This window comes from Perna viridis, chromosome 9 (genome assembly GCF_037379345.1).
Source record: "Perna viridis isolate PV_CMFRI_1.1 ecotype Kerala chromosome 9, ASM3737934v1, whole genome shotgun sequence".
NCBI classification, from domain to species: domain Eukaryota; kingdom Metazoa; phylum Mollusca; class Bivalvia; order Mytilida; family Mytilidae; genus Perna; species Perna viridis.
Genome location: NC_142453.1, coordinates 41,767,990 through 41,790,292, shown reverse-complemented (window position 1 = coordinate 41,790,292; position 22,303 = coordinate 41,767,990). Strand labels below are relative to the sequence as shown.

The 22,303-nt window shown below is 33.0% G+C and overlaps 1 protein-coding gene across 2 annotated transcripts; it reads left to right on the top strand.

Annotated features, from left to right (window-relative positions):
• Positions 1 to 26: 26 nt before the first annotated feature.
• LOC148608579 (WD repeat-containing protein 89 homolog) lies at positions 27 to 21,920 on the top strand. 2 transcript variants are annotated; one of them, XM_088546393.1, is made up of 11 exons: positions 27 to 1,375; positions 8,626 to 8,710; positions 9,963 to 10,089; positions 11,747 to 11,936; positions 14,638 to 14,664; positions 15,987 to 16,095; positions 16,823 to 16,854; positions 17,925 to 18,027; positions 18,580 to 18,645; positions 20,543 to 20,635; positions 21,075 to 21,920. In XM_088546393.1, exons 1-11 carry the CDS (start codon positions 1,173 to 1,175, stop codon positions 21,204 to 21,206), a joined length of 1,167 nt encoding a protein of 388 aa, XP_088402519.1. In that variant the 5' UTR covers positions 27 to 1,172; the 3' UTR covers positions 21,207 to 21,920. The 2 variants fall into 2 exon arrangements, with proteins under 2 accessions (XP_088402519.1, XP_088402520.1); XM_088546394.1 differs by lacking the exon at positions 14,638 to 14,664.
• Positions 21,921 to 22,303: the final 383 nt, after the last annotated feature.

The following is a 22,303-nucleotide window of genomic DNA, read 5'->3' as shown; positions in this document are numbered from 1 at the left end:
AAGGGAACCAAGGTTATAGCGGTAATCAAAAGAATGTAATCCAGGGACAAAGTCCAGACATGGAAAACAAACATACACAGCAAAGAACATAAAGTAACTAAAATCATACATACAAAGTAACAAAAGCAAATGAGCAACTCGGACTCCACTAAAAACTGGGAGCATGGACCAGGTGCACCGGTTAAATAACACCTTCAAACAAACTCTGAAAGGCCTCGACAACAAAAGTAAAACTGTCCATGGTATCAGAACCGTCACGATGACATTTCCACAAAATCAATCGCTATGCAACGGCAACATTAATGTCCAATATCTGACTGTGGATAGGATCATTAAATCTGCTGTGGGTTTAACTAGATTTATAATATAAGGCTTTATCTGCCCACTTTAATCAATTGTAAGGTCTAAATTGAACTGATATAACAAACAAACACATAACTAAATTCAATCAATAATACATTCATTTCAATCATTTGGAATACCTTAATACACTTTTAAATCAGCCTCATATTTTGACTTAAACTTAGAGATCCATAAAAACGGGAAACCTCATCACTAAAATATTTTTAAGTACAGTCCATGCTTCTCATTTATATTTGTTTCCAAGTATGTGCTATTTTAGTTAATCCACGTTCTTCGCTGTGTGTGTCTGCCTTTAGTTTGTTGTCCCTGGATTGTGTTCTTTTTATTAGCGTTCTAATCCTTGTTCCCTTGATTCCCCTCGTTTACAAATCTTATGTGCGCTTTACATAATAGTTGCATAGGTACTTTAAACTTTTAAGTGCGTATAATTTTCGTATATTAGGCATCTCACAAACAGATAAAAACGAAATGTTTCTTAGAAATGAACAACATTCTGATTAATATATTTGGTACAGAGGAGACAATTCTTATAAGACAGCAATCCTACACAGGATAAACGACTCACAATAGCAGTTAACAGATCAGCAGGAATATGCAATTACACAGGTTAAGTTGAATCCGTTGTATTGCCAAGGATAAAGACAACAAAAAAATCAATGGTGTTGCTATATGGTCCGAATTTCCTGTGGACCGAATTGTCACGTTTTCTGACTTAACCGCGGGACTGGTTTGTTTACAGGTGACTGTGGTAGCGGAACGGTTACGGACTTAAATAGAAAGAAAGCTGTTAGTGAACAGTTACACGAATAATGCATATGGTAGAACCCAAACCAAGTTCTGCTCTAGGAATTATTCAAGAAGAGAATAATTTGCATTATGATGGAACAAGGACGCCTGACAATTCACTTGCAAATACACCGTGTGCCGTTCCCAATGATTTCGATTTTTCTATTCACAGAAGACGTGATTCCATTCCAAATGTCGATAAGTTAATACGATTAGAGCATAAGATGTAAGTTTTTAAATTTAGCTCAATTATTTTTACTGCACCCTTCCAAACCGATTTTGGAATTCAGCGCTGGAGATTTTGTTTTGTTATATATCATGTGTATGTCTTGTGTCTATAGACTATTCATTTTATGGATGCATTTATATGAACATATAAGTCGTTATTAAAAGCTCATAAGAGCTAATGATTATTGTTAATATGAAACATGACTATTTTTAAAAATTACTGGCTTCTTCCTTACTTTTGACCACTACTGGCTGGAGATTTTTTTTGTTTTTGTTTTTACCACCACCAAATATCTCCAGTGCTGATTTAAAAAAGGGAGGTACCCTCCCTTTTGAAATTGCAACAGCAGAGCATATGATTTGAACCACAGATTATACTTCTGTCCTCTGCCACCATGGATTGAACCCTTTATAGACTGTTTGGTGGCAGGCCAGTGAGAAACCAATTTGGCTATAGGTACCAGTATCGTATTGTATATCCCTGAGCAGGTGTACGTCAAAACATGGATGCTATAAAAATATAGTGCATTTTCTTTCTGCCTCTCTACAAACTAATATTTTGTCAAAAGATATGAACAATGACTTATAAAATAGAGCAAACATCACACTGTAAGATGAAGAACTTTTTTAAAAGAAAATCTAACATAATATCATAAAAATGTTCCACTGAAAAGGTTGGTTTGGTGAGTGCAAAACGAAAGTGAAAGTAGGGAAAATGGCTATTTATAGTTCGAGACTACTTTTCTGTCCGATCTTCGTGGACTCACCCTATTTTCTTTGCGGGAAATTATTTTTTCACATGTCCTTAGAAATGCTACATAAGTGAAAGTTTTATTGAATCAATTTACGTATTTTTTAAAAAATCCTAAAAATATGCACTTCACTATAGAAGTCTATGGAAAAATTAATACGATACTGAGACCTAGTAAGCCAGTTTTTCAAGTAAAGTTGGATATTCAGCAAGTGGTCTTTACCAGCTGAAAAAGTAGTACCCCAATGCAGGTAACACTTTTAAGATGAATTAGCCAACTTTTGAACCTAATTTTTTATGGTAGCTCTGGTTTTTTGCATTTATGGTTAATCTTTACCAAATTTGGAAATGCATTTTGTTTTCATGAATTTGTATAATATCAGTTCAATAAAATTATTATCTTGACTGTTTATGATGAGCATATATATATTCATGTAACCTAAAGCAAGTAATACTCCTGCATAAAGGATAGTTTTCAAGTTACAACACATTTTAAGTATGTGGTTAGGACTTGAAAATAGTCATTTTCCATACATTGCCTCTTATATATGAAAAAATGAATATTTTTTTTATTTTTCGTTTTTCTTTCAAATAAATAGCTAAAATGAGTTGCCATATAACTGTGTGGTTGATTTAAACACAGAAATGTCACAAAAGTCAACAGCCAATTTTTTAGTGGACTTTTTTTAGTGGTTCAAATGGACAGATTCTAATGCGGCAAGAAAAATAAAGGTGTTTTTTCATATAAAAACTGAATTTTTTCAAAAAATATCTAAAGCAGACAGTTGTTATTATAATATTTATACCAATAAACTATTTTTCTTGCATCATAGCTATCTTTTTTAAAGAAAAAGTCCTTTTCCTGTCATATTGAGGTCCTTTTGTATCTGCCTGGGGTACCAAAATGGCTTAAAATCTGTATTTTCTGCATATGAAAAGCTATATTTTTTTAAAACTATGATATTGGTATAATTTTTTTTGGATTTATTATTATTGAAATGACCATATCTATAGTTTAAAACAGTTGGTTGTACCAGTCATTATACTTTACTTTAAACAAGAGGCTCCCTTGAGTTAAAGACAAAAACGGAGGTTCCAATATTAATATTTCCATATATGGAAGTCACAAGTGGGGATTAAATAATGATTTGGAACTCATAGTACAGCTCATGTATCTACCATGTCAGAATAAACCACAAATTTGCTTAGTTTGACTAATGCAGCAGCTTTTTATCAAAAGTAATATTTTCTGGCTAACACTGAGATACTAGTCTCATGCCTGGAATAGGGTACCTATATAAAAATTTTAATAGAAAACTCATGTTTATAGCAGGGCAATGATGTTCTGAATTTTCAGTATGAAAATGAATACTCTAGCAGAAAAACAACAACTTTTATGATTATATTGAAATGTTTATTAGTAATAGGTACCAGTATCGTATTGCATATCCCTGAGCAGGTGTACGTCAAAACATGGATGCTATAAAAATATAGTGCATTTTCTTTCTGCCTCTCTACAAACTAATATTTTGTCAAAAGATATGAACAATGACTTATAAAATAGAGCAAACATCACACTGTAAGATGAAGAACTTTTTTAAAAGAAAATCTAACATAATATCATAAAAATGTTCCACTGAAAAGGTTGGTTTGGTGAGTGCAAAACGAAAGTGAAAGTAGGGAAAATGGCTATTTATAGTTCGAGACTACTTTTCTGTCCGATCTTCGTGGACTCACCCTATTTTCTTTGCGGGAAATTATTTTTTCACATGTCCTTAGAAATGCTACATAAGTGAAAGTTTTATTGAATCAATTTACATATTTTTTAAAAAATCCTAAAAATATGCACTTCACTATAGAAGTCTATGGAAAAATTAATACGATACTGAGAACTATAATGAATTGATCCTTAAGTCAAGTCAAGTAACTCGCTATTTAAATCTACTGCATGTAACTACTACAGTACAGTCGTCTTACCAACTTCAACATGCTGAAGATACTGTCACTTTTCTCTGGGCATGCTGTTTACAATTTTTTAAAACTTGAAACTAAATTAAACTAGTGATTTTAAATATTAACAAAAGGAGTGAATTCAAAAATAAACAGTAAGAGTGAGTTTAAAATTATGTACATACATGTAGGCAGTACTGCAACACTTCCCCGCTTCAAGAGTTCATTCTGTTTACATGTAGGTACAAAATGTGTAACCCAGAATACCAGTGCGGAAAATAAAACTCTGATGTACACTACGGTCAACACAAATTTTAATTGTTAATTGTAATTAACTTCCCCTGTCTTTAAACCAAGATATATCTAATGGGTCTAGCAGTTCAATAACATTTCAGTAAAGGACAGAAAAAAATTTTGAAAACTATTGAAATGGAGCAATTTTATCCTGTTTTTCACTTTGGTGGAGTCACAGTGGAGGACATGAGTGACTCCACTGTGAAGAGTGGAAAAATTAAAATTTTGGTTGACAGTAGTATATCTGTGGTCAAATTTTCATTTTAATCTGTCTAGCCATTTAGGAGTTACTGCCCATTTTCATAGTCTTTTTGCTTTTTTTGATGTTATTTCTTTAAAAAATCTTCTCCTCTGACCCCGCTTAACAAATTGAAATCAAACTTAGTATGAATGTTTCTTGGGTTATCTTGCACAAAAGTTATGTTTAGATTTTTGATCCATCAAAAAACATGGCAGATGTTACTAAAAATAGAACATAGGGGTCAGACTGCAGTTTTTCACATATATTGCCAAAACCATAAGGTTTAGCCAAATTCTGACCAGGTTAAAGGGTTCAGCTCGATGAGATCTATCAGTGTTGAAAATTTTCATTATAATCTGTTAAGCCATTTAGGAGTTATTGCCCTTTTTTGGTTTTTTTTTTTTGCTATTTTTAATGTTATTTCTTTCAAAAATCTTCTTTGACACTATTTGACCAACCGGAACCAAACTTTGTATGAATGTCCTTGTGGTATCTTGCACAAAAGGTATGTTTAAGTTCAGCCAAACTTTGACTTCGGGTAAAAGTGTTTGGTATGATGAGATCTATCTGTGGTCAAATTTTCATTTTTATCTGTTAAGCCATGTATTGATCCTTATGATCAGTCCTACCAAAGTCTTTTTGAGTCAAAGTTATCAGTAAAATTCTTGTTAAATTTATTGCCATTGAAAGACAAAATTTAACCAGATGAACAAGTCAGGCTCATGGGAGCCCCTTGTTTTTTTTGTTTTTTTTTAAACAGTTTCAAATTTTTCAAAACATACATAATTTTAAAGTAAAGTGTGTTAATTTATGAATGTTTTCAGAAACCTGTAAAAATCAGACATGAGAGTATGAAATAGACAATAATTAGTTTGGTACACGGTAACTTCCAGATACACATTTTGTCACTTTTGAAAACAGAAAACCACTCTAACAAGAAATATAAGTAAACTATCCAATAATCTTCATGACTTCCACTTGGAATGAATTGAAAAAAGACTATCGCATACAAGTGTAATTTTCATAACTTACATGTACATGTCAAAACATTCTTTGGGTAAGCTTGGTAAGGGGAAAAGTTGGGTTACACATTTTGCACCTACATGTAAATGTATTGAACACAGGAATCAAATAAAAATCAAATTTTGGAACAAAAACTAAAAAATTATTGCTTCATACAATTTGTGAGGACAGGAAGGTCACAATTGAACATGCTATATACATGGCATCTTATAAACTAAAGATATAAATCCAAACAGAGCATTCTGAGTTAATATACATGTACATTTACATGTTCACAAAGTTGTTTTTATAAGTAAGATAAAGAACCAGACACTTCTAGAAAATGGAAGTCATTTCAGACATCCTTATACCTATAGACTACTGGTAATACATGTAGGTTCATACGTGAGTCCATACTAAAGGCCTGGAATTTCTTACATAAGTGTTTAGAAATTCTGTCTTTCGCACAAGTGATTCGCACAGCTGAACCAGTGATATGTGATGAATTTTTCTCACACATGAAAGAAATCTGAGTTTCATTTGACAAGTGTACTGTACTTACATGTATTTTCCCTGTAAAATGTTGCATTTTAAGGAAAAATTTAGCTATAGTGGTGGAGATTAGTTCCATTATTTCCCACAAATCTCATTGTGACATGCTTAAAATCTAAAAAATGATGATACTACATTATTTATTCAAGTCGATTTTGTGAAAATTTTCTACTATCATCAAACCATTTGCATAATGACTTTGAAAGTTTTATTTTCCAAGCTCTGTAATAGTATGCAACATTCAAATGTCATTTGTCCTTGGAATACACAGTGAAACTTTGAAAAGTTACTTTTTTAAATGTAAAGTAATGGTAATGTTAGAAGTGGTGAGTGAGGCCACAAGTTAATGAGTTATTGCCTTTGAAAGGTTTATTAATATCACTACAAATATTTACAACTTACTTTTTTTCATATTGATATCGTTCTTTTTTTTGTTTGAATTAAGTTAATGATACTTGTAGTGTACATTTTTGTATGCATTAGTGTGTACATGTAATTATACATTTTTGTATACATTTGTTTGTGCATGTATTTATACATTTTTGTACACATTTGTTTGTACATGTATTATAGGTTTTTGTGTACATGTATATCACTGCTGTCAACACAAATTTTAATTTTTTACTCTCCACTGTGGAGATATTTTAAGTGGAGACACAGAGTCTCCACTCCACAGACTGTCACCAACTTCTCCTGTCTTTATACCAAGGTATACAAATGTATTTAATGTCTTTAGCAGTTTAATAACATTTCAGTAATGGACCCCAAAAATTTTGAAAACTATTGAAATAGAGCAATTTTATCCTGGTTTTTATCTCGGTTGAGTCATAGTGGAGGAGGAATGATGATGAGTGACTCCACTGTGAAGAATGGAGAAATTAAAATTTTGGTTGATGGTAGTGTACATGTAATAATACTGTTATATACAGTCAAACATATAGATACATGTAGGTGTGTGTGTGTTTTATAGTCTCATGACTTTTGACTTAGAATATTACCAATAGTGCAACATTATGAATTGAGATAAGCACAAAAATAAAAATCCTGGTGCATTTTTTTTTGTAATGACCCTGACTTCACACTTTTTTTTATATTAAACACATATTTTGGACAGTCACAGACTATAAGAGATTTAAAAAGTGTTTAAGCAGGCATGCTGACTTAGTAACCTAGTATTTAAAGATTGATTTCACAGGATCCAACTTAGAACATGAAAGCTCAGTTTTGTATTTAAAAGTTCATTAATTTCTTTCTTTACCTTTGTTAAGGAAACAATGCAATAAACAATAAAAATGAACCAGTGCTTTACTAATGAAGCATTCTGTATAAAAGATTTGAGATAATAAATTCTATATGTTGAAATGTGATATAAAAGGGATTGACAAATGAAAGTGCACTTATCCCTAGGTAGCACAATGTATACATGTTCCTGATTTTGACCATTTAAGATAAAAACTATCAATTACCTAAACATGAGGAATTATGTAATGCTTTGTTAGTCCGCCAGTCATTCATTGTACATGCAAAAGCTGGGTGACAAAATCAATGTTAAACTTACAGAGATGAATTTGAATATTGCAGCCATTTAATTGTCTTAGCTTTCATGAATTGTTGGTACTCCTATATAAATTACATGTACTATTTAATAAAAAAACCTCAGTGTACAGATTTTTGTTTATGCTAATTTTTTGCTACTTATCAGATGGACATACAAATAATTATGTAATATGGCATGTACATGTATTGTACATGTATATATATCGCTGTTTAGTCTATCCACATCCTTACATAATTTTCATTAAGAAGATTTGACAAAGAGTAATCAAGGGAATCAAGATTTGAGGATTAATGAAAAGAATACACATTGTTTACCAAGAATAGACTAAACAGAGAAAAAAAACATCATGAATTAAGCAAAATAACAGGTAAAAATAAGCAACCTGAACTCCACTAAAAACTGGAAACATGGACAAGGTTCACAGGTAGGATACTAACTTTGATCATTTTTGGTACAATGTTTATTGACCCAATATTTTTTTCATTTTTTTCCAATGGTAATGGCCAATTATGTTTGAGAACCATGATATGAGGGAGGCTTGAATTACTGATTGATTGATTATTGTTTGAAGTCATATGACAGATGTTTCATGCATTTTAGGATGAGTTTGACAAGCCTGCAAGTAGGCATGTCAACCCATTCAGACATATTATGCTGACTCTGAGCCAACCAGGTGTTACTCTATCCCATAAACACCATGTGTTTTAGGGAAAAGCAGTGACTACCCATTTACTTGTCTTTGGTGTGAGTGACTCGGCTGAGGACCAAACTCACAACCTCCTACACTCGAGTTGGCATGCTTTCCCAGAGCCACCAACACACTAAAACTAATTGTCACGTGCCTCCAAGCTTACCTTTTTTGTACTACTTGATGAAACATGATTTATAATGTTATTTTAGTGATTGTCCTGGTGATGTTATATGCTGTAAATACACACCTGATGCTTCTATGTTGGCTGTTGGTCTTGTTAATGGTTCTATAATGGTAAGTGTTTGTCTAAAGATAAAATTCCACTACCAGAGTGTCGAAGTAGTCCTAGGTTATTTTCATTTTTTTTTGCGGAGGGTGGGGGAGGAAGTATTCTCAAGGTGAGTTTTTTTTTCATTAAATATTTAGTAGTCTCTTTTTATTAGTGTCAGGTGTTGGGTATTTATGACTTCTTTAGTTTTGCTTTACAGTTACATGTAGATGATTTTGATTTACTACATGTAATTATTCTCTGTTATGTTAAAAACTTGTTTCTAAAGACTATTTGGCCTCAGGCTTGGTGGGTTTGTTACCTTAAATAATGTTCCGTTTTCCTTGTGGTAGCATGTGTATATGTAGTAAGGGATACTTGATTGCTGTGTAAATATAAAAAAAGTAATTAGAGAAATGTTGTTGCACATCTAGCCAAAACATTTTCAGGTACATGTGCAGTCCTTTCCTTCAAAATTCTCAACAACTAGCCCAAATACTAGAGGATTGTATTGGATTCAATTAGACAGAAACAAGAAATGTACATTTCATTTCACTAGCCCGAATTAAATTTTACTAGCCCCGGGCTTTGAGCTAGTGGCTAAAGGCGAGCACTGCATGTGTATCATTGATATCATCTTGTGTGTCTGTCTTGAAGTCTATTCTGGCCATAGTTTATTAGTAATTTGACAGGCATGTGCAAACTCCAAAAAAAATCTGCAAACCTCTTCTTTCTGTACTGAAATATGATTTAGACTCTTTCTAGGAGGGACAAATCTATTTGCACTGACATATTAGTAATTATTATAAGGGAGATGTCTCAACCAAGGGTTATGTATATGTGAGACTTTCTAGAACGCCATCTTTGTGCCTGAGTTAAAAGTTCAAACATTCACTTCTTAATTGAGTGTGTCATTTCAGACAAAACAATTTTGAGCAATTCAAGGTTTTGGACCTTTAGGTATTTAGGATATTGCTGTCATAATTAATTTGCATAAAATGGTGTGGTTAAGTACTGAGTATGGAAGAGATATATTTCTAAAATAGAGAAAATACCCCTGCACTAAGGATACTTGTATGGATACATCTGTATTGTTTGATTTTTTCCCTAGACATAGACAAGGGTATTTCCTAACCATTTTAAAGCATACTTTATACTGTATGAAATGGTTATCATATAATCAAGAGATGTATTTGCAATAAACAAGATCAATGTACTACCATAGTTTCAAAGCTGCAAAAAAAAACAGTTCTGATAGTCATATTTGTGTTTCTCCAGATGATTAAATGTCATGACCCCCAGATAGTCCATTATCTAGAGGATGAGGATACTACTAGTCACCATCTACCAGTCACACAAATTAGGTATCCAGGAAGAGGGGAAGAAGATACACTGATAGCATCATGTAAGTAGGAGTCAAGGTTAAAAGGTCAGCCAGTTAGGGGGAAGGAAAGAGTGATAGCATCATCTAAGAAGGGTTAAAGGTTAAGAAGAAAAAGGTCAACTATTCAGGGGAAGGAAAGAGCGATAGCATCATGTAAGTAGGGTTAAAGGTTATTCCAGGGTGGGATAGACTGATGAATTCATGTAAAGAGGTGCTAAGGTTCAAAGGTTATACATGTAGGTAATTGAGGGAACAGGGAAGGATGTAGACTGATAGCATCATGTTCACAGTCTTCAAAATTGCCCTGGTCAGTAAACCTTGTTTTGGGCTTGTGAAATTTCTCCAAATTGTGGAGTTACAAACCAATTATAATTAAAGAAAAACTTCATAAATTTAAAGTTCGGCTTGTGTCTGTGTTCCAAAAATTAAACGTGAAGACTGTGTACAAGTTGTAAAGGTTATATGTCATGTCCCCTTATCAATTTGCAAACTTTATGAAAAAAGCGTATTTTTGTGTGTAAATGTGTTTATCAAGGATTTTTTTGTGGTTCCCCTGTTGGCCCCTTTAGGTTATTCTCTAGATCCACCACTGGATAAAGGCTAAAACTCATGATGAAAGCAAATTCATCAAAATAATGAGGCTTATTGTGAAATAATTTAATTTCAGATGTGACATGCTTTCTGATTTGATGAAAAATCTACTGGTATTTCTCTCAAAAATATCATATTTTTACACTGTGAAATGTAGGGAAATTCCCATTCTATTTTAAGCTCTTGACTTCTAGGAGCCTGTGTCGCTGTGCATGTTAGGAATCCTCCTATTATCACAGCTTTTAGTTTATAAAAGCAGCATTTGTATGTATGTGATATTTAAGTCTTTTTAAGGCTAAACATATGATAGAAGCTCCATTATTAGCAATGGAGCTCATGGAAAGTGACTGTTATACCTTAAATCTAAATGCATGGCAAAATATATTTTTTCGTAAAAGTGGTCCAAACTATCTCAAATTATTTAAATACATTGAAAGAGTGCAAAATTAAATTTACTTCAAAATATCATACCTATATAATTTTGTCCCAGATCAGCTGAATATGTAATTTTGACAATTTTTTTTCTTGATAATGTATTTTTTCTGTAAGTATTTTTTGAAGGTCTAAAGGTACTTACACCTACAAATGTACATTGTAGCTAATTTATGTTTAGAAAGGTTTTAGCAAATATTAAGGCAACATTTTTTGATATTGAGATTTTATGATGTATATTGTGAACATCCAAATTTTTGAAAATTCTTACCTATAAAGCACTTTCTAAAATTTTATGTTTATTGCAAAAACATGAATATTACCAGAAAATTTACTTAAACTGGTCATGCCTGGTCTTTCATTGAAAAGGCAAAAAATTCATGTGCATTTACCTGGATGGTTAAAAAGAGGGAGACAGTTTAGCATTTCTTTTTAGAAAAACTGATAAGATTTGAGATGGTTTGTTCGTCTCTTGTGTAAATATTTTTTGTAAGTACAATGTAATTTAATGTTATTATTGATGAATTAAATCTAAAAAGATGTCAGAAAACTCTCAAGAACTGTTTCTTGATAGGCTGATTACATTTTTTTTTAAATGACAGCTTTTTAGATTAATACTAAACTGATTTTCTAAGCTAGAAATTCTTTATTGCAGATGCATCTGGTCATATAAAACTATGGCATTATAAAGATGGAAATTGTCTACAGACGATGACAGAAGATCGACAGTTACTAAATATAGCATACAGTCCAGATGGCCGTAGGTTCGTTACTATGGGAGATACACCAGAAATTTATGTATATGATAGAGACACAAGAAAGAAAATTAATTCTCTTGAAGCAAGGTAATTCATGAAGTTACTTATTTTTAATAAAGTTTGTTGATAAATCGATGTATTGCTGGTATATATTCATTACATGTAACTATTGTAGATTCAGTGATAGAGGAATCAGATAAGAACATGGTAGGAGTATGATCAATCTACGGTACTAATCTGGCGTGCCAGAAAAATGTGATTAATCTTGGGTACTATTCTTGCTTGCTGGATAAACATGTCAATCTACAGTACTATTCTGGCTTGCCAGACTAATTTGATCCCTCTATGGTACTAATCTGGCTTGCCAGACAAACATGATCAACAAGTCTAGCATGATATAAAAAGTCTGCAGCAATCTCTGGCATAAAGTATGAGCTGTGTTATGAAATCTCCATACACAGATGCTTTAGGGATGTTGCCACAGACGAAAGGAAAGTTGACAATATGGAATGGAAAGTCATCGCGTTTGTTGTATAGTTTGGTCAGTAGTTTTCCTTTACCATCAATCTCTAAGAGTAGGTCAAGATATGAGAAGGGAAGCTCCTTTTGTTTTTGTTTTTTTTGTGTTATAATTCTACATTACAGAGTAGTAGATCTATATACACTGAAAATTTTGGGGGTGGTTTATAAAGTGCTGTTGCATATCAGTTTTTTGGGGTCTGCAAAATCTTAAAATTTGCAAGGGGAAGACATAGGTTTTTTTATACTTTCAAATTGTGATATCGCTTATCCATTACTCCTCCTTATTGACATTCCTTCCTTCCTTCCATTACCCAGAATGGTACCCATCTCTTATCCATTATTCTTTCTTATTGACCTTCCTTCCTTCCTTTTCCATTACACAGAGGGGTACCCATCTCTTATCCATTACTCCTCCTTATTGACTGTCTTTCCTTCCTCCCGTTAGACGCACAGGAGTACCCATCTCTTATCCATTACTCCTCCTTATTGACCTTCCTTCCTTCCCTCCATTACACTGAGGGGTACCCATCTCTTATCCATTACTCCTCCTTATTGACCTTCCTTCCATTATACAGAGGGATACCCATCTCTTTTCCATTACTACTTCTTATTGATTATCCTTCCATTATACAGAGGGATACCTATCTCTTTTCCATTACTCCTTCTTATTGATCATCCTTCCTTCCTTCTGATACACAGAGGGGTACCCATCTCTTATTCATTACTCCTCCTTATTGACCTTCCTTCCTTCCTTTCTTCCTTCCTTCTATTACACAAAGGGGTACCCAACTCATATCCATTACTTCTCCTGATTGACCTTCCTTCCTTCCTTCCTTCCTTCCTTCCATTACACAGAGGGGTACCCATCTCTTATCCATTACTCCTCCTTATTGACATTCCTTCCTTCCTTCCATTACCCAGAATGGTACCCATCTCTTATCCATTATTCTTTCTTATTGACCTTCCTTCCTTCCTTTTCCATTACACAGAGGGGTACCCATCTCTTATCCATTACTCCTCCTTGTTGACTGTCTTTCCTTCCTCCCGTTAGACGCACAGGAGTACCCATCTCTTATCCATTACTCCTCCTTATTGACCTTCCTTCCTTCCCTCCATTACACTGAGGGGTACCCATCTCTTTTCCATTACTCCTCCTTATTGACCTTCCTTCCATTATACAGAAGGGTACCTATCTCTTATCAATTACTTCTTCTTATTGACCATCCTTCCTTCCTTCTGTTACACAGAGGAGTACCCATCTCTTATTCATTACTCCCCTTATTGACCTTCCTTTCTTCCTTCCTTCCTTCCATTACACAGAATGGTACCCAACTCGTATCCATTATTCTTTCTTATTGACCTTCCTTCCTTCCCTCCATTACACTGAGGGGTACCTATCTCTTATCAATTACTTCTTCTTATTGACCATCCTTCCTTCCTTCTGTTACACAGAGGAGTACCCATCTCTTATTCATTACTCCCCTTATTGACCTTCCTTCCTTCCTTCCTTCCTTCCTTCCATTACACAGAATGGTACCCAACTCGTATCCATTATTCTTTCTTACTGACCTTCCTTCCTTTCTTCCATTACACAGAGGGGTACCCATCTCTTATCCATTAATCCTCCCTTTTGATCTTCCTTCCTTCCTTCTGTTACACAGAGGAGTACCCATCTCTTATCCATTACTCCTTCTTATTGAACTTCCTTCCTTCCTTCTGTGACACAAGGAGGTACCCATCTCTTATCCATTACTCCTCCGTATTGACCTTCCTTCCTTCAGTTACACAGCGGGGTACGTATCTCTTATCCATTACTCCTTCTTATTGACCGTCCCTCCTTCCTTCCATTACACAGAGGGATACCCATCTCTTATCCATTACTCCTCCTTATTGACCTTCCTTCCTTCCATTACAGAGATTTACCCATCTCTTAGCCATTACTCCTCCTTATTGACACCACTAAAGGAAATTTAGTGAAACTTTCACATAATCTTTATTACAGTTCCCATTTTGTACCTACTATTTAAGATTTTGAGCCAAATCAGTTTGGAGATGAAAGGGTGAATGTTTTTGAATAGGGGAATGGGTTTTAATTTTGACTTGTCTAAGATGCATTTATTAAATTTTTTTATTAGTATTTGTCATGTTTTACAGATAAAAAGCAGAAGTTTGATGGATAAACAGGTAATACATAACTTCTATGTTTAAACCTTTATACTTCATGTTGATTCTATTCTCTTTATATTTGATTTAACTTCTGTTTCAGTGTTACATCCTTGTCGTTCTCCCCAATGCAAGTATTTTGATAAGAAAAAAAGAGATATCAGGGTGGTTTTGATTGGTTGAGGTCACAGGTCAAATTGATTATTATAAATTGCACTTTTTGCCATAAGGAATCAAGTGTTTGATTTTCACTTTGTCAATTTAGATATTTACACAAGTGGTGATAGGTGAAAAATTTTGGAATTCTTATTTTGATATTAATTGTGTCGATCTCTTATAAAATATTGACTGTTGACTTTTTAGTATAGATTCCAGAGTATTAATTTACAATGACATTTAATTATGGTGAGATTATTATGTAGTGTTTACCTCCTTAGTACTGCAAAATAATACAAGGACAAATTTGCTGCCTCTTCACATTGTATGTGCACATCATTTTTAATGGATTTGTAATAGAACATGTTTTGGTGACCTCTCAATCATACTATTACATGATATGCAAAGTAACCTCCCTTTGAATTTTGAAAATTCTCTCTTTATATTAAAGAATAATGAAAAAGTTAATTGATTGCATGTATCTCTCCAAAAGCAGATCAACTAATTATTGCGGGATGAAAGCAATTAGTAGAGGTGTTATCAGAGGGGTTTATCACATAGATTTTCTGTGTCATATATTATAAAGAGATATATGTAACTCTCTCTCCTATATCATATATGTAACTCTTTCTCCTATCAGGCGTGTAGCTGCACTTAATTTTGCCAATTTTTTTAAATTTTTTTTTTTTTTTAGATAAAATACATCCAGGAGAGGCATAAATGATGCTCTAAAACGCTATCTCCACAGAGCTTCGGGGGGGGGGGCTTTGCCCCCCTGGACCCCCTACCAGGGCTCTGCCCAGACCTCCTGCCATAATTTTGCCTACACTTCAATTTGGCCTCAGCTATGCACCTGCCTATATCGTATATGTAACTCTCACTCCTGTATCGTATATGTAACTCTTACTCCTATATTGTATATGTAACTCTCACTCCTATATCATATTTGTAACTCTCACTCCTGTATCGTATATGTAACTCTCACTCCTGTATCGTATATGTAACTGTCACTCCTATATCGTATATATATATTTATTTGTGCATTTGATATATTTGATAAATTCATCTGCAAGATGTGTTTAAGATTTAACTTGGAAATATTTATTTGTATTAAAACTTATTCATGAGGTTGGGACAATGGTGTACTGTTCTTATATCTTGTACCTGTAAATGTTCTAAAATGCAGGAATTTTTTTATTTAAAAAATATGGACTCAAGAGTAGCCTCTACTTAGAGTGAAAATAAACAACAATTTCAATATCCTAATTGTAACCCGTGACCTCCTATTTTACTTAGAGAGAAAAATCAGAAGTTGGATGGGCACTGTTTCAGAGTATTTGCTGCTCAGTATCACCCAGATGAAAACCATTTGTTTATTTCTGGTGGATGGGATGATACAGTTCATGTAAGTAAAAAAATGTGTATGGAATGTTTAAACTTACATTAGTAAAGATCTTCAGTTTGTGAGATGAGCTCAGAACCCTGGCCAGGGGCTAGGGTGCTCTGCCCACAAAGGAACTGGGTTGTGTGCCCCAGATGGTGGAACAAGGTACCCCTGGTGTGTTAGATGCTGGAGTTGTCAGGCTAAAATACGGAAAACTTGACCTCAAACCATAGTGGTGCAATGTGTTGGGGAAAATGCCACATTCCTCGCATGTTAAAGAACCGGTCTGTGGTATTCTCCAGGAGTAGGAACCATAGGGCTCCGCCACAGGAGGCTAGATTACCCGACCCTACCCACCATTCCCTATTTCTAGTGGCAATCAAAATTTGTCCACCCCATTATCCTTGTGTCCCATCCCATTTTTCATTTCATCATCATTTCATGTTCATTCTTATCATCCATTTCATATTCATTGCCTGAAAATAGCTGAAATATTGCTCCTCGGGCATTAAACCCGAACAATCAATCAATCAATTAGTTCAAGTAAGTCAAAAAAGTGTGTTTTGAATGTTTAAACTTATGTTAGTAAAGATCTTCAGTTTGTGGGATGATACAGTTCATGTAAGTAAAAAAGAGAATAATACCTGTAATAGGAGTAGTAAACTTAGTTAAAACACAGCTATATACTTTTATGTTATGTTCCATTGTGATATCATAATAATGATGATTGTTTGTTTTATGCTGACAGTACTGGGATGACAGACAGAAGCATTCTATCAGGTATTTACAGATGTACAGTTGTCTCTTATTCCTTATGATAACATTCTATCAGCTATATACATATAAACAATTGTTTCTTGTACCTAATGATAGCATTCTGTCAGCTATATAAAGATAAGCAGTTGTCTTTTTACATTTTTCTTTGCAAAATTTGTTGTGTTCCATTTGCATCATTATTTGCCAAAAAAATTTCTGATATTTCCTTCTTACACTTGCAAAACCCATTTTGAAATTTTTTGTGTGTTTTGGTGGATGTATAAAAATGTGGAGAAAGGAAAGGAAAGGATGAGATTTCCTTTTGGTGCTGATTGTATTTTTGAAGGAAGAATGTTGTTCATGATTGATGGGAGGGCAGTATTTACAATGGAGTGGTTATTTACCAGAATAATTCACCTTTGTAAACTAATGAAAAACGTAGAATTTTGTATAAAGTATAATATATACAGATATAAAATAGTCCCTTATATCTCATAATAACATTCTGTCAGGTATATACTTTTATAGATTATCTGCAGTTCCTATCAATTTTTGACTGCAAACTTTCCAAAGGATTGTAAATCTCTCTGTGGTATCTATGTTGAAAGAGTAATCAAGGGAACCAAGGTCATAGCGGCAATCAAAAGAATGTAATCCAGAGACAAAGACCAGACATGGAAAACAGACATACACAACAAAGAACATAAAGTAATGAAAATCATACATACAAAGTAACAAAAGTAAATGAGCAACTCGGAATCCACTAAAAACTGGGAGCATGGACCAGGTGCACCGGTAGGGTAAGTGTCCTCTGCTTTTGTTGAAAATCACAAAATCTATAATTCTACTAATCATTTTTGTAAAATATGGTAAAAAAAAAAGATGGATTGTCAGAGAGTATCATAAACAGGTCTGATACAACTTCACTATTATCATTGTACCAAATAATGTAAAAAAAAGGGCTTTGATGTTTAATACTCAACCAGTTTGTTGAAATATACAGAGTTGTTAAAATGCTTTAAATTTTCTAACACTATCATTGATTAATACTTTTAAAACTTTAGTAAATTATCTTCAACTGATTCAATTTGAAGGTCAATTAGTGGCCCCCATATTTGTGGAGATGCTTTAGAAATTGATCCAGTCAACAAGAGGATGTTGCTTACTGGGTCATGGAGAAGGAAAAATCCTCTAGAGGTGATGTATAACTTAGGTTTCTGATCTAGATATAATGCTCTGGAGGTCATGATATTCATGGGTATTATTTTTGTGAAGTTTGGTCATGGACTTATATCAGAAAATTTATCTATTGGAAAAAAGCATTTCAGGAATAATATCATTTCAAACTTGACTAAAATTGAACTCTTCACAGCAATGGAAACAAATTTCAAGTACAATGTATTACAGTTTTCATATAACTTATAAACAGATTTCTCCTATAAACAATTCTTCATATTGATCAGGAATGTTAAGGTTGTGTAATTCTATTAATTCATGATTGTACATGACTTCTCCCCATACTGTAAAAACGAAACGACCAGGAATGTTAAGGTTGTGTAGTTCTATTAATTCATGATTGTACAGGACTTCTCCCTTCATTGTAAAAACTAAATGTCAAGGAATATTAAGGCTGTTTAGTTCTATTAATTCCTGATGTAACATGACTACTTCCTTCATTGTAAGAACTAAATAGCCAGGAATGTTGATGTTTTGTAATTCTTTTAATTTGTGTTTATCCTGATATTATAGGTTTGGGATTTTGACACTGGAAAGAAGTTGAAAGACATACCTCCAGAGAGCTCACAGAGATGCCAGGTAATAATATTGAATTAAGTACAAATCCTTAAAAAATTCATCCACTGCTAATGGTTAAGGTGATACAAGGTGCAGAAAAAAATACCAAACAAAATATGTTTTTTGATCTTCATACACCATATTTATGAAATTAAAGCTACATGTATTTTTTTATCTGGATTTTGGAGAAACTATACATTCATCTCCATCTTGGGTCAACCAAATCCAGACTGATAAATCTTGCTTAGTTGCTTATTTCATATATAATTGACTGTTGATTAATTTTTCTTTGCTCATTACTAATTTTCATAGTTTTTGTGGTTAGTAATGAACAACAAAATTCAGTTTCCAATGAAAAAAATTTCCATGGATGAATGTTTAATCAGATAGTATCATCTCCATATCATTCAATTGATAATTGGAAGAAGCAATATTAAGCTGTTGACATTATGTCACTGTTAGTTGCTTTATTATAAAAATGAAAGTTAGTTGTTTAATAGCCTCATAAATTCCTGGGGCTATCAGAGATATGTGATGTCTTTGGTAGCCAAAAATAAATCCTTAGAGTGAAGTATGGTTTTCTCAGCTTTTCTCTTCTTTCCATTGATGTTGTTGCAAAAGTAGCTTTCCATTCACTTGAGTTTTCCACTTATGTTTCCCATTCAACTAGCATTGGTGCCTCATATTTCCATTTGCAAAAAGATAGATTCAGGCTCTTTAGAGCCTCTAGTTCACTCTAACCACAAAAATTGATTCGAACAGTATATGTTTTTTATCTCAAACATCTGAATGACTATGTGGTCTTCAACTGTTTTTTTCAGTTAATTTTTGGTGGAGAGACATATTGTTTTTGACTTGTCCGTCTGTTGGTCTGTCCTTCACAAAGTTTGTCAGTTCAACTTCTCTCAAACTACCAAACCAAATTTTAAGATACTTGGTATGTAGCAAGGACACATATGTAGTTGTGCATATTACCAGGAAATTTTGATCTCCTAATTTTTGAACTTAGAAATTTGCCAAAAATCCTCATGAATTACCTTATCAGCACAACTCCATTAACAAAAATTTTCAGGTAAAAAAAATTGTTCAGAGGTATTTGCAATATCCAAGAACAATATTATGATATAACTTACCGATAGAAATAATTAGAAATATGGGAAACCATTTTTTTTACCTGCATAGCTTTCATTTCTACTCAGAGCAGTTTGCAGAATGTTGGGGGGAGAACATATGTTTTTGCAGACAAAAACAGACTTTAATTTTTGTATTCATTTATCATGTTCAGCCTGTTATTGATAGAGACTTCTACAACAATTATGGGACTTGTCTCATTGCTTCTCTAAGTACTCTCTAGCCTCTGTAGCTCTTTTCAAAGAATTTTTCCTTTTTTTCTAGAGACCTGCTTTCTAAATTTTACAAATTACAGTGTAGAAATAAGATTTCTATTTTTCCATAAATTGTTGTATTTCATTTCAACTTACAAAACTGTTAATATGAAATAATTTATATAAAGTCCAGTCAAAATAAATTTTAGCCTTAAACAAATTGTAATAGAAAATGTTTTTATTAAAAATTATATCAATTTGCCTCATACAAACACAGTGGCAGGCATTTAAAAACTGTTCTTTCAAAAAATGGAAATTTACATTGAAAAGGGGAGATAACTGAATGAAAAATGTTTTTTGTAAGTTTTTTGTTTTATTATGTTTATAAGCCAGCTATGCCAAAAATTAAAGTCTTGGACAGGCGAATAAGTGTATATTAAATAACTCAAGAATGAGTTTCCAAAGAATCTGTTGACATTGCAAAAAATTTTAACCAATCAAGTTTTTCAGGAAAAAATTTAATGTTAGGGAAAAAAATTATTCCCAATCATTCAACAATAATACTTTAAAAATGCGTAATGTTTTTGTTTTAGCTATACTGTTGCCAGTGGTTAGGAAATGAAAGTATACTTTGTGGAGGATCTGATGGTAACCTGGCCAAGGTTGTTAACTGGATTACAATTAGTGTAAGTTATATGAATTGTTTTAAAGGTATTGGAGCCCCAGCAACATCCTACTTATATTCAGAGTCTGACACATGATTGCTCAAAATCATTCTATCAAAAATGATTAAATTTGGAAGTGATAATTTGAACTTTTAACCCAAAGTAATTTTGAAGTAATTGTTTCTCTCATATTTTGTTTGCATGAGATTTCACAAATAACAACTTGATGGTACATCATTAACAGCCGTTATTTGTGTACAAATAGCTCTTCATCCGTAGTCTAAAATAATAATATCATAAAGGAACCCTTCATTATAGAATTTACCATTACTTGTTCATTAATTTCACATGTCAATTATGGGAAATTATAATGATTTCATCTGAAGCATGATTCAAATATAAACATGTGAAGTTAATTGTCTTTGTGAAAATGTTACATTGAGACATTTTTTGTTTATAGACCAAGGGACTTCTGTCTGATTTGCCCCAAGGAGTGTACTGTATAGATAATGACAGAAGTGGCCTTCGACCTTACATGGCCGTTGGCAGTAAGAACAATATCTACATTCTAAAACCAGAGAAAGACTGCTGAAATCATCTAAGTAACACTGTCAAAGGAAATTTCTCAGAAACTGAGTGTTAAAATATTTAATTTGTGAAAAGTGCAATGCTAATTGTGTCTCAAAAAAGTAAATATGCTGTTCTAAGGTTTTATCTTATTATTTTGATACATAGGAATTTAACATACATGCTACAAATGATTAAGCACTTTTCTGTGTATTATATGGAAAGTACTTCTATTTATACAGGATTTTTCAATGTAAACATGATTCTTTATACCTATGTGTGTTGTGTAAAACTTGTTGCTGAGTATGTTAATTTATTGTTTCATGCAGTTTTCATTGTATGTCTTACAGTGTTGGACAATAAATAACATTGTTGTATCACCATGTCCTGTCAATAAAACATTGTATTTTTTTCAATTTTCTTCAATAGAGGAATGGGATCTTTTCTTCCAAATTGTTTTTTAATTATTTCAATCAAATTTAGTAGATATTTGTCAATTACCTGCAGTCCTTAGGAAAGATATGTAAAGATATTGTCTAGGCATTATTATTATTGTTTTTTGTCTATTGTGTTCCACTACTAATAGAACAAGCAACAGTTTAACCATTTTTTTAGGTACTGAAGTATACTGAAGATATGCATTGGAATATTTTAGTGTGGAGTTATGGTTTTGTTTTAAATTTGTTCATAATGTATGGATGAATTTAAAGAACTGCAAATAAAGTATTTTATTCTTTTACACAGTGTAGTTTTATTTTTTCAGACTACAAAATGTATTACTGGTCAAGACCTATCTTGTTGTTTTTAGCAAGTTAATTGTTACCTCCAAATGTTTCTGTTTGTCCTGCACCAAATGTTTCTGTTCAAGATTTGATATCCAATATATTGTTGATCTTATGCTATCACATGAAAGATTTCAGAAGTAAATTTTAGTGACCAGTTTTAGCGAAAATTGCTTCTATTGTGATAATGGTGAGATCTACTTGTTGAACAGAAGAACTTTAAAATGAATTTACAGATAGTCCATGCAAACATTACCAATAAAACATGAAGTAACATACATTGTTGTGCAGGGTATCTCCATTAAACAGGAATCTGATATCAGACAGCAACCAAAATTGC